General features: G+C 47.4%; 1 protein-coding gene across 2 annotated transcripts in view; it reads left to right on the plus strand.

The window, feature by feature from the left end:
• Positions 1-12,659, plus strand: part of CD81 (CD81 molecule) — a 34,427-nt gene extending 21,768 nt beyond the window's left edge. Inside the window, exons 3-9 of one of the 2 annotated variants that reach the window (XM_074148927.1) lie at positions 3,428-3,525; positions 6,460-6,534; positions 9,256-9,363; positions 10,302-10,400; positions 10,527-10,528; positions 10,743-10,824; positions 11,463-11,525. In XM_074148927.1, the coding sequence (XP_074005028.1) occupies positions 3,428-3,525; positions 6,460-6,534; positions 9,256-9,363; positions 10,302-10,400; positions 10,527-10,528; positions 10,743-10,824; positions 11,463-11,525 (527 nt within the window). Of the gene's footprint in view, positions 1-3,427; positions 3,526-6,459; positions 6,535-9,255; positions 9,364-10,301; positions 10,401-10,526; positions 10,529-10,734; positions 10,825-11,462 lie in introns of both variants that reach the window. The other variant, XM_074148926.1, reaches the window with a different exon arrangement.
• The last annotated feature ends 782 nt before the right edge of the window (positions 12,660-13,441 follow it).

The raw sequence follows: 13,441 nt of genomic DNA on the forward strand, positions 1-13,441 counted from the left end.
AGCTGCCAGTGACTCTTACGTTTTCCTGATGATCTCAATATAAGACAGACATTTTTTTTTATAGTGAGAACATTCATTCACTGGAACAACCTCCCCAGGGCCGTGGTAGAGTCCCCATCACTGGAGGTTTTCAAGGGTGCTAGATAGGCTCATCTAGGCTCACATTCCCCCAAAAGATTGAACCAGATGGTCTTCTGAGGTCCCTTCCAACCTGGGCTGCTATATGATTCTGTGATCTCCTGGCTATATTTGTTCAGCCTGGAAGTTGCCTTCATTGTTTATTTTGAAGAATTTTAGAATAAAATCTTCATCTGTGGGAGTGACCTGGTCGCTGAGGTCCCTACAGCATCGTGCTGCTTGGTCTCCAGATGTGCTGCATCTGCTTATTACCCATCTGCTGGGGTGGTTAGCTGGAATGGTGACTTCTCAAACGTTGAAATGACTCGCTGCCATCATGGTTTTGTCTTCTCTCTGTTGACCTAATGTGAGGACAAGTCAGAAGCTGCTGCACTCAGGGATGAGCAGTTGATTTTCCCAGAGGGACTTGTGATCAAGATTCTTCAGTGGAGCCAACCAAGGCTGTAAGATGGAAAAACCTGACATAGTTTGGGTTGCAAACCTAAACCAGCGGCATTACTGGTACGAGCTGGAGTGGTGAAGGCTGATTCTTTGGTATTAGCAGATTCTGGTGACAATAAGCAGACCTTTTTTTGAGAGACTACTACTGATATGTTGCTCTCCTTGGAACAGTAGTTATGTAGCGTCCGAAAATCTCCATCAGTCTCTCTGGAATTTGGCAGGCGTCCAGCAGACAGCCTTCATTTTACAGGATGCATTCATGCCTTCCCATCACCTCTAGCCCCTTTGGGGCCCCTCTTTCCCACTCACACCCCAAGCTGCGGCTCACCACACTGGCTCTCTGCCCAGCTACCACCGCTGGTCCCTCCACCTCACGTCATCTCTAATCACTGGGATAAAATCACCTAATTCTATTTTAGGCAAGCTCATGAAACTTTAAACTGCTGGCCTGTCCCTTGCAAGAAACTCTTGTGCTTGTTTTTCCCCTCTCTTTGCACCTTCAGCCAGGAGGTGAACCATCCCATCTTAGGGAGCTTCAACAACCCAATGGCCTGTTGGGTTTTTGTGGCTACAGGGCACTGCTGAAGCCCCTTTGATACCAGAGAAGTTGTGGATGCCCCATCCTTGGAAGTGTTCAAGACCAGGCTGGATGGGGCTTTGAGCAACCTGGTCTAGTGGAAGGTGTCCCTGCCCATGGCAGCGGGATTGAAACTAGATGATCCTTAAAGACCCTTCCAACCCAAACTATTCTATGATAGTCATCAGGAGGTGCAACTCACGCTTTTTTCCTCCTCCTCCTGCTGGCAGTGTTGCCGTGAGGATGTTGGTGTCACCGTCCACAGAGCCCGTCAGGTTTTGTGAAGAGGGGCTTCCTGTGGGGTCAGTGTGCTCCATTGTGCCGGCGCTTCCCCTGCAGCTGGCTTCCTCCCTCCTGCGGCGGCTAAATATAGCGGGAGGCATTGTGCGAGCGCGGTGCTGGTGCGAAACGCCGACTGGAGGGTCCCAGCACCGGGGCTGCCGGGGCGGTGTTTCCGTCACTGCCTCTTGCCGTGTTGGCCCTTGCGTCGGCACTTGCGTTGTTTGGGTGCCGGTGACTTTTGTTTGAAAGAGGGAAGAAGCGGGAGCCAAAGTTGACCCTTTCCCAAGTTTGACATGTCCGTAAGGGGACTTTAAACAAGTATGTATCTGGGTTTTTTTAGAGAAGGGTTTAGCTTGGCTTAACTCTACTCTCAGTGCATGCCCTTTAGACTTTGCGCTTTAATTATCAGAAGATTGTTTAAAAGCTACAAAGATAAGTAAAACCTTAAACATGACAGGCATGTACAAGCATTTTTTGTCTTGAGCTCTGCTTATACTTTAGTGCTGTTCCTAAAGGGGCATTGACAGACTGATTAATAACTTTAAAAACATTCCGACTTGTAGCAAAAGAATTGAACAATTAATTGAAGGGATGTGTCTCCCAAGCACTAGCAAGATATGCTGTATCACTGTTATCTCTGGGATGCTCCGTGTACATTTATTCTCATCATGATTTTTTTTTTCCTCACTGTCAGTTAAAAATGGTTACTGCACTCTTGCCTCATTTGTAATTATTTCTTTGATTATTTTTTGCGTGTGTCAAATTGTTTTTGGATGGAAAGTAGGATTCACTTACAAACAGTAGAAAAACAATATTTGAGAATATTAGCTAACCAAAAATGCACTAAATATATGGGATATATCAGAAGAAAGCTGTGTTTTTTTGAAAAATAAATTTAACTGAGCTGGTAGTGTTTGGCTTGGTAATCACCATGGTCTCACCAATCTCATGGTTGGTGAGCCTGTGGTGATTACTAGTGACAGTGGGCCTGAGCCTTGAGCTAAGCTTTTATTTCCTGGATGAATAAACTTTCATTCCTTGGTTTCCTGACACCCACCCACCCCACCCCCAATGCCTAATTTGTGAGCTTTGTAGTAGTTACGGAGCAAGTTGACTGTGCAAATTTAATAAGTTGAAGTGAAAAAAAGTCTTCCTCTCTGTAGAGGAAGCTATAACAAGCAAAACCCGGATTATATGAAATTAGATGCTTAAGCAGTGCTTTTCCCTTATTTTTGTGGCTTATCTGTCTAAAACATTAACCAGATAAATATTTGTATGATGTTTAATATAAATAAACCATATGCCTTATAGTTTATTTTGAAAAGATATGCTAGCTAATAATTTTCATCTCCTCTGCTTAAATATTTAAAACAGTATGTATGCCATAGGAACTCCCACCCTGCAGCTTTGAGGATGCTGTAAAGCCTTTCTCTTACCTGCTGCATCTTCTGCCTGTTACTGCTCAGCTCTCTGCATTTCCTCTGATTTTGAGGATGATGGGGTCTTTAAGTTTCAGTGTCGGCAGCTTCAAACACTTTGAGATCTGACTCTTGTATGTTGTGTTGTTCGACTATGTCTGCCGCCACCTCTACTTGTATCTCCTAGGCCTTAATTCTGCAAATCCCTAATTAGCTGCCCTGGGGAGCCAGCATGGACAAGAGGAAACGGCCTCAAGTTGCGCCAGGGGAGGTTTAGATTGGATATTAGGAAAAATTTCTTCACCGAAAGGGTTATCAAACATTGGAATAGGCAGCCCAGGGAAGTGGTGGAGTCACCATCCCTGGAGGTATTTAAAAGACAGGTAGACATGGTGCTTAGTGACATGGTTTAGTGATGTTTTTTGTCAGTGTTAAGTTGACGGTTGGACTCGATGATCTGAAAAGTCCCTTCTAACCTAGGCAATTCTATGATTCTATGTCTGGCCGGGCACTAGGGTACTGCCATACAAAGCTCTGCAGTAGCGTGTTTGCCTTTTGCTCTCCCCTGCAGGAATCTACATCCTGATCGCGGTCGGAGCCGTCATGATGTTTGTGGGGTTCCTGGGATGCTACGGTGCTATTCAGGAGTCTCAGTGCCTTCTGGGAACGGTAAGAGGCACAAAGCTTTGGATGCCGCTTGGTACCGTGATTGATGTCCCTACCACATCCCTGCCAGCCAGCACATGGCCATGCCTCCCTTGCTGGAGCCTACTGCAATGAATGGGGCTTGGGAGGATGCGTGAGCACGTAGGTGGGAACCAGTTGACCTCTGCACGGCAGCTGGCATACTGGCAGGCACGCTGCAAGCTCCTGCTTCTGCCTGGCTGCAGGACAGGGGCTGAAGCCAGCAGCATAGCAGAAGTGCAAACAGCAGACTTCTTGGAGATTCATTTTCTCTGTTATATATGAAACACCACCACCCCTGTTTTTTTTCCTCACCACGGTCTCGCTGTCTTACTAAGCACCCACTAAACTCTTTCTTACTTATGTCCCCTACAGCTTCCCCTTTCGCTCTGTTTCAAGACTGCCTGTGGTGATTCCAGCTCTTTTAAATCATCTACTATTTTTATTTGTTTGGACAAGGAAACAGCAAAGATTTCCCACAATATCTTAACGAGGATATCTAGGTGCATCCTGGAAAATCCATTGCTGAAGTGCTACAGGCGTCCTTGATGTGAGGCAGCAGCTCGGGATTCCTGGCACAGGATTAGCTTAATTGTATAAACTGTAGCCACACCAAAAGCCTTTGCCTTGGGGGTAAGGGAGACCCATTTATTTAAAGCAAGTTCTCACATGTGGTTCAGCTTTAAACTCAATGCAAAAAAAAAAAAAAAAAAAGGGGAGGGTAAAACATTTAAAAAAAATAAAAAAAAAAATTGGAAGGGCTTTCCAGCGCTTGGCTTTGTTGGGCTGGAAGATTCTTGGTGGCGGTTTAGTGACCCATGGGTGTGGATTCAACTGAGACAGAGGGAAATGGAGCTGCTTTCCCTCACTCTCACAGACGGCTTCACCTCCAGTTGCTTCTGTTTACCAATAAGAAGGGGGTGATTCTCACCAGCTTTTATAAAAAAGCCTTTCTCATTCACCCTTCTGAACGTTGGTGAATGAGAGCTGCTGCAGGAGTTTGCAGGCATTATCACTGCTGCTGAGAAAAGGAGGAGCCGGTGCACAAATCTGACAGGGGTTCTTGTAGCAAGGTCTGGCAGCTTTGGATTATTTTTTGTTAACACAAGTGATTACAGAACCTGAATTACCCCTCACTCCCTCTTGAAGTTGGAAAGAGGATTAGAAGGGCAGATGGTACAAAGTACCTGAGGCCTGACAGTGAAACTGGCTGCTTTGGCTGAAATTAGCAACTCTAGCTGCTGTGCACTGCCTGTGTTTGCTCACACCTTGGCTTGCCAAGAGAAGGCTGGGGTCTCCTCGCGATGATGCTTTCTGCTGGCCAAGGCTCCCACCGTGCTCCAAGGACATTTCCAGGCAATGTCCTTAGGGTGTTGCAGGGAAGCAGCTGCTCTCCCCTCTCCTGCAGCCAGCTGATGGAGTTACTGTAAGCTTATTGCAAAGGGGGAAAGTACCAGGAACCTCCACACTATCAAAATCTCATGCTGAAGGCAACATGGAAGCTGGGTGGTGAGACCCAAGGAAAGCAGTAGGGAGCCGCTCAGCATGGAGCAGGCTCTGCTCCCCGGGAAGGGACTGGGGCACATCCGACCACCCAGCCGGGAACACCTCCGCGTTCCCATAGCACCAAGCTGCATCTCTGGTGTTTTGTGGCCAGCTCAGAGAACTGAGTCTGTGGGAAGTTCTACCTCCAAATCTGGGATAAACGAGCTGTCCTTCACTGGAAGGTAACCACTGCAACAGTGAGCCCTAGTGCTTAACTAGAGAATTACAGTGGCATCACACCCACAATTTAAGGATCTTTGGGGATATGTGGGACCCAGTCCCCAAAGATGTTCCTGGAGAACCAGGAATAGGTGTTTAAATAGGAGTTGGTTGTTCGGGAACTGGACAAGGATGTTGGAAGTCCTTTCCTGCTGTCAGGTCAATAGTCCTGTTTCCATTTTGCTGGTAACCCTTTGCTCTTGCACAAGAGGGCCAGGTCATTCTGGAAACTCCCGTTTTCTATGTTGTTGAAGAAAATGTCCTGAATGTGTCTGGAACAGAGATTACCCAGAATCCAGGGGCTGTTGTCCCACCCCATACTGTGATTTTGTCTTCCCCTGACTGCATTCACCTCTCTTGCTTCTTTACTTCCATGGCAACTCTCCCAGTCTGGGGCTTTTCCCAGGAAGAAGTCACTGAGGGTGATGTTGTCATGGAGGTAATGTTGGCTGCGTGTGGAGCATGCCTGTACGTGCCCTCTCACTTGACTCTGATGTATAAGCTTTACAGCTTCCCATTCCCAGTCTAACAGATCAACTGTCACAATGCGTTCCCAAGATCTAAACAAAAAGATGGAGGGAGGCTTTGCGGGGATGGCAGGGAGGAGTGCTGGGATTGCACAAAGAGGGTGGGACTGTGGGAAAACATCAGTGTTAATATTTATGCAAAAAACTGCAGTAGCCTTGCAGGGCTGTGGATGCCAAGAGAGCTGGCCATAAATCACACCCTGACGCCCTGCAGCTTCTCAGCAGCTGAAATGTGCTTTTAACCCTGCACTGGCAATTCCCATCTTTGGAGCACCTGTGGCAGAGCAAGAAGCTCATCTGGACAGTCCTGCAGCCACATGAAGAGGAGCAATGTGTCTTGTGGTGTACAGGGCATCCTCGTTCCTGCCAGTCCCTCTGTGGGAAAGGCTGTGCTGATCCTGGCTCCACCATCCCAGCGGGAAGTCTGGACCTGGGGTAGCATCCGATGAGTTATAGGAAAATGTGTTTGGGCTAAGTGTACGTATGAGAGAGAAACTGCAGTCAGGCAAAGCCTTGCTCTGATCTCCTCCATCAGTAGAAGTGCTGCTCCACACCTCTACCCACTTAATTGCTGGTTTTTCTTGTAGCCAGGTATGTTAATTGTCCCTCTCTTGATTTGTCTTTGCAGTTCTTCACTTGCCTGGTGATCCTGTTTGCCTGTGAAGTTGCGGCTGGAATTTGGGGATTTGTCAACAAAGACCAAGTAAGATGACTCCCAAACCTGCACTTGTGGGACTGAGAGGCTGAGGTAGAACCACAGCAGATCCCGGCATGAGCTGTTTTGCTCATGAGCTGCTCCCGGTCTGAGTCATGGGGGCTTGGATTAGTGGTGTGATCCGGGCAGGTCACCTAGCTCCTTTTGGCCAGGCTGATGAACTATAAATGTGAGCACTTAATGGTAACAGCTGCACCTTACGGTATATAGTGCAATATCTGGAATAAAAATAGCTCTGTCTCGCTTGGGTCTCCTCTTGCTGCCACACTGTCAGTCACAGTGTGAGCTCATTCATGGATGAAGTGGTGAAGGGAAGCCATCTGCACATCCTAGGTGCCAAAGAGCAAACCCAGCCATACAGCCCTGAAGGGAGGGAATACCGTACGGGGAGAGCCTGTGTTGACGGGATTGCTTAATGCTTTCTGCTCTTTGCCAGTATCATATAACTCACTTTGGGCTGTTTGTCTGCCAGGACTGAGCTTGCTGCTGATCAATATGCTGTGCATGCAAGGGGTAGAAGCCATCTGTCTGTCCCAGGCACCGTGCTAGGGACTGCTCAGATGAGGTCCTATAGCTGGAGGGGGTTAGATAAAGGGTAGGACTGAAGATTGCAGCTTTTCACCTTCCTTTTCTGCTCACCTTCTCTTCTTTATGGTCACACGTGCTTGCATGCATGCAAAGTTTGGCGTCAAAGAGCAAAACTGTCAATGTATGGGAACCACAGCTATGCTGCAGCAAGCAGAGCGCTGGGTGTTGATCACTCCGCCATTGAGTGTTTGGAGGAGAGAAGGGGACCGCTTGTGCTCAAAGCCAAGGTTAGACTCTCTGGCAGAGTAGGACATGTGTTTACTAAGAGACGTAAGCCAGCTGCGTAAGTAGGTGGTGCCCTGCTCAGCTTTCACATGCATGTAGGCCACAGATGACCAGCTCGGCCGTGAATGGGAACACCCTTGTAGTCATTCATTGGAGAGAGCATGACTTCATCGGAACAAACTCTTCCGTGGCTAAACATATTATGCAGGCAGGGTGCTGTTTCCTAGCAACCTCAGTGAGCTAATTAACCTTTGTGGAGGAGCTGCGCCTCTTGCAGATGTTAGTTTGTGAATCCCGAAGAGTGCAAGATGTGCGACTGAACTGACACCAAAAGAAGTGAAGGCTGAGTAAGGAGAGAAGGCTGTTGCTCTCCATGCGCTTGGCCATCAGAGCATAAAGCATAAAGTTTAGGATTTGCTAATACACAAGCGATGACCTTAGCCACTTAAAATTAATTTTGCAGTTTAAAATGAACGGTGGCAGCCTGTTGGCCTCAGCTGCTCTTGCAGACTTAGTGATGAATGGGCTGTTTGGAGATCCCCACTCACAAGGCAGGCAGCTTGCTTCTCCTCGCTCCTGTCGGGCGCATCTCAGGTGCGAAGCAGGCTGGGAGGAAAGTGCTGAATGATCCCAGCCACCGAGAGCCACTCCCAGTGGGGACACCGTTCCACCTGGGTTTGCAGCCCCTTGGGGGGACAGTCATCTCCTATGAAGCAGCACAGGATGCTGTTGCACATAGCTGGAGGCAGTCTCTCCCTCCCTCCCTCTGCCTTCTTGGAGATGCTTTAGATACAGGATGGCAAAAAGTAGGATTTTTTTTTTTTTTTTCCTGTGTACCAGAATCAAACAGTATGATCAGAGAACATCACTCTGCATAGCACACTTTTTTTTTAAACAGTGATGGAGAGATGCTGGGATAATTGATTGAGATCAGGCTCCTTTTTGCTGTAGTTTCTTGTGTGCTAATCCAGCCTGCACAGCCAAGAGCAGGTGGTCTAGAAAGTGTCTTCCCTTTCATACTTGCTTGTATTTTTTTCTTTTGCTTTTCTTGCATGTCCTCCTTTTGTTTGTCTCTCCCAAATTATTGAGGAGAAGCCACAAGGCCAGTTTTCCTGAAAATGAGGGGTTTTTTGCATTGTGGAGCAGACTCCCCATTGGTGGCTGCAGTTTACCAGTCCAGATGGCAGGGCTAGAGTATGGATGAGACTTCTTATATAACCATTTACAGGACTGGGGTGCCCAGCTCCAGGTACATCCATCTAAAAGCACCAAAGCTTCCCGACCCAAAAGAGTCCCCGACTAGGCTTTAGTGTGTAATCTTTCCCAAATTCCTGCTCCTCCACCCCACTCCGAGCCCAACAGTAGGCTGCAGTGCCCATACCCACAGATGGCCTTGCTTGTGCATCCCACCTTCTACTGACTTCCCCAGCACGTCCCGCCTCTGCAGCCTCGGTGGGAAACGTGTTGCCTGCTTGCTTTGTCTCCATGGGTCGGGTGGTTCAGAACAAGCTGTATCTGCATTCCTGAGCCCAAGAGCCAAATCCACACAGGCTGAAGGCTACCTCAGAACTTGTGGTTCACTTTCTGGGGCTTGGGTGTCTGTCTGCTAGAGAGAGCTAGTGGAGCACTTGGATAGCGTTGGCTGGAACCTGCTGGCTGGTGGATGAGGTTCTTAGTATTTGCTGCTCTTGACACGCTATGGCTGGAGGGTCTTGAGCCCTATGAAATACAAGCCTTTTTTCATGCACCTGTGCAAATAAATGGGCTCCAAATCTATTTAAAAACTGCTCATCTGTCTGCGAGTGCTGTCAGAGGGGACCTGTCCCCTTTAGGCACGTCTGCTTGGTGGGCTTTCTTCTCCTCTGGCTGAAAGGGAGTTTTTCCCATCTTTCCTAGATAGCCAAAGATGTGAAGCAGTTCTATGATCAAGCGTTTCAACAAGCGCTCATGGCGGAATCAGAGACAAACAACGGGAGAGCTGTAGTGAAGACCTTCCATGAAACGGTAAGATGTCCTTGGTCTTGCTGCACACCCTGCCTAGGCTACGTGTAGTTGGCCAAAACAACCACTTGACGGGTAGGATCCTGCGTGCTGTGAGTTACACCCAACTTCTACCTGTGGTTTGTGAGTGGATAAGTGGTGAGGAACGACTGTCGCTGTGCAGACTGATCCTCCCCACTGAGGCAGAGGCAGGAAGTTGAACTACAAGTCCTCTGGCAGGGAATGAAGGCAGTGCTGGATTTTTTGATGCTTAGGAGCGAACTGGATCAAATGTGTTCTCAGCACTGGGATTTTGCTGCCTGCTTTCCAAGCTCTATATAGAGATCTCCTTTCTGTAGGAGCTTCTTGCAGCCAGAGGAAAGGAGAATGTTGGAGGAAGAAGTAAAAATCGGGGTCAGGAAAATGAATGGGAAAAGCAGGCTCTAAAGTAGATAATGCTACATTCAGATTTTAGGCTGTCAAATTTGACATTCTTACATGTCAAAAACAGAGTTGCACCCTCTTCAATATTCTGTCCTTTGCACTGTGCTGGGAAGTCTTGCCCCAGCTCTAATTAAGTTGCTTTTCATTTACCTCAGCACCCCTGATTAAGTAAAATTCAATGGAAGGAAAATGTTGCTCTGAGGAACTAATCCCAGTACTTCCTCTGCTCAGCAGGAAACAAAATCTCTCTAGAGAGAGTTGGGTTCGCTCCCCTCCAGGATACAAATGCCAGACCTGCCTGGGATTGTTGTAAGAAGGAGCTGCATTCCGTGGAAAGAAAAAAATTGAATTTGGAGAGTTATTCCCCCTCCCTTGTTTCTCCCTCCAAGATGCCTTCTCGATCTTCGGTTGTTTCAAGGATGTTTAATGGCGGGGAGAGAATTGCATGAGTGTTTACTGTCTGCTGACGCTGGGGTTTTGTTGTGTTGTTGAGGTTTTTTTCCCCTCTCTCCGTGTAGCTGGACTGCTGTGGTCCTGATAATGCAATAGCAGCTGTCACTCCCCTGTGGAGAGAGGACCTCTGCCCGAAGGACTCCTTGGTGAAAAACATTTTGGAGGTAGGCATGGCTGCTCTTCGCTCAACATAGCTCCCGCGAGGAAACTTGGGGCTCCCAGGGTAATTTGGGGATTTATTGAGAATCAGATAAAAGGTGGAGATTTCATTTACTTGGGGTGGTACTGAGGAGTGCCAGAGGTTCCCATCAGTGTTTCCTTTGCTGTCCCTCCTTAAGGAGGCTGGCAGGCACGGAGGGGTGAAGGCTGGTGCGAAGTTCTACAAGCAGGACCCAGGAACACAAGTGAAACGGGGGGGGAGGCAGAGCTGCCTTTCTGGGTGTCGGGAGTGGGCAAGGGGAAAGCAGGCTCTCTGACCGGCACGCTTCTCTGCTTCAGTCCTCAAGCTGCCACAAAAAAATTGATGAGCTGTTCTCCGGGAAGCTGTACCTGATTGGTATCGCTGCCATCGTGGTTGCTGTGATCATGGTAAGTGTGACTGCGTGGTGCTCTGCTGTTGTGGGAAGGGGAAAAGTCACCTCGGGGTGCCCCAGTCCTGTTCCACCCGGGATGGATCTGTCCCTCTCCTCCGGATGCCCTTGTGGCTTATGTGGTGAGACCGAGGGCTTCACTGTTCCCCCAGGGGGTCGGGAAGTTAGGGCAGGTGCCTGGCAAGCACGGTAGAGCAGGAGCACTTGCAACCCCATCCAGAAGGGCAGAGCACATTTGAGCCTCCTCGCTGCCTCCAAAACCGCTTGTTTCTCAGGCCACTGTGTTTTGTTTTGTCAATGGGTTCTGCAGTGGGAAGGGATTTGCTTGCTTTGCCATGGTGGGTTTGCTTCCCAGTGAGTGGTGGGTGTAATGCTAGAGGGATCTCAAAGTGTTTGCTGCATAGCTGGCAGCCGGGAGGCTTTCAACATACCACCGTTGCTGCCAGCAAGAGAGGGGAGAATATAGTTTTATCTCAAATTGGCCAAATCCTAACGAAAACAGCAGCAAAGACACAGCATCTCTGCCCTTATCTCTGACATGAGAGTATTTCTGTGAAGTGGAGGCCCTCGGGACAGGGGGCGGCTCCCGCATCGTACTGGTCGGTGCCTCACTGGTGCCGCTGTGTCTCCCAACAGATCTTCGAAATGATCCTGAGCATGGTGCTGTGCTGTGGCATAAGGAACAGCTCCGTCTACTGAGCCTGGAGAGCTGGGGAGGGGAAGGGGGGAGCAGGGCAGACGGCGCTAGAGTGCCCCAAGTGCCACCAAGTGACCAGGAGACATTTCAACAAAAGACAAAGAAAACTATGTATATAAATACTTCCAATATTACCATACAGTACTTATCATTTTTATTTTGAAGTACTTTTTTTTTTTTTAAATAAATAAAACTTTCCCGTATCCTTGTGGCTGAGTTAGTTACACATCAGTTTTGTGTGATGGGGAAAGCTGCTGTAGCAGGAAATCGAGTCCTTCCTCCCCCTTCCCCACCCCCTGTAACTCAGAAATAACATTGGTGGAAGATGTACAAAGGAGAAGGCTGCAGCCTTTTATCAGAAAACTTTGCCTTGGTTTTTACTCTTTTTTGAACACCAACTTTTTTTATATACATATTTGGATGCTGAAGCAGGATTTAGCATTTTTGTTCATTTGTACTCATCTTTTCCTACCATCACACCAACTCCCTGGCATTTCCAAGCTGTCTGTAGGGAAGCCTGGTGGAGACTGCCTGAAGCCTGGGGAGAAGGAAACAACCCCAATTGCCTGGGTGCAATGTGTCCTTGAGGAAACACCAGCACGTTGTTCCTCTCTGACCTGTTTGCATCAATAGGTGCAAACTCCTCAACAGGAGTCACGCTTAGACTTATTTTACACTCTGAAGAGTGGAGACGTTTGTGTTTTTTTTTCTTGGGGCTATAGCTTTATAAATTGGCTCGTTTCCCTTGATTGGTTACATTAAGGATGTGAATTTTAGTCCCAGTTTTTCAAGTATAACAACCTGAAAATTAAATCACTTTTTAAACCTCCTTCAGTGTTTCTTTATAGATATGTTTTTGGGAGAGTCTAGTTCTGTGCTAAGTTTCCACTCCTAAGCTAATGCTTGCATACAAATGATGTTGGAAAAAAGAATAAAACTTTAAAAAAAAAGAGTTCTTAACCTTAGAAATCCTGCATTTATGTATTGCAGGATGATGCTTGGGGGTTCCCAGCCATATGCATACATGTTTAAAATTTCATCGTTGCATCACTCTCTTGTTCAATGAAATTTTCCTTACTTATAGCATATTGTCATGCACTGTAACACTGCTGGGAAATTTTCATAACCTGATTTTGAAAAAAAAAAAGCTTATTTTTAAGACCTTCCATTTCTAGTTACATCAACGGCAGGAGATCAGCTTATCAAAGCAAAGGAATTCAGGTTTTTAGATGACACCAGTTGAAACACTTTCTTGTGACCTGGTAAGCTTTGATTGCCAATTTGATATATGTGGCTTCTCTTGTGCGCCACTCTGTTACTATGTAGATAGAGGGGGAGAGTGACCCAGGAGCTATGTAATAAAATCAGAGTGTCTCTAAAAAGATGATCTATATGTATAGTTCTATAGATATATATTTTTAAGCAAAGCCTTTTCCTTAGCCGTACAGGCACTTGAGCTGGAAGTGATAGCGTCTCTCAGCTCTTTGCCACCTCGAAGCAGGTAAGGGGAGGAGTTGAGACTAGTGATCACCTTCTCCACTTCAGGAATGTTTCTGTTTCTTAAAGTAATCCACTCCCCCTTCATTGCAACGAAGAGCCTCAGATCGGATAGGGAGGGAGACCTGGGATCATTTTAAAATAGTACCTTGTCCACTGTGTGTGGCTGCCGTGGCCTTTGCCACCACGGGACAGGAAATTCCTGCACTGGGGCAAACTGATCCGTTTGGAGGCTTTTCTCCCCTCCCGCTCCCCCCCTTTCCTCTTCCTGCCTTGTAGTATATAGGGCCTTTAAAAAGTATATAGGTAAATATATATATATATATATCTATCTCTCAAGTTGTGCTGGGTAAGAGGAGGAAGTGCTTCAACAGAACTTCGTATTGAGGGGTTGGACAAGAAAAGGTTTAGCCTTAGAAAT

Source organism: Numenius arquata, chromosome 6, assembly GCF_964106895.1.
Source record: "Numenius arquata chromosome 6, bNumArq3.hap1.1, whole genome shotgun sequence".
NCBI lineage: Eukaryota > Metazoa > Chordata > Aves > Charadriiformes > Scolopacidae > Numenius > Numenius arquata.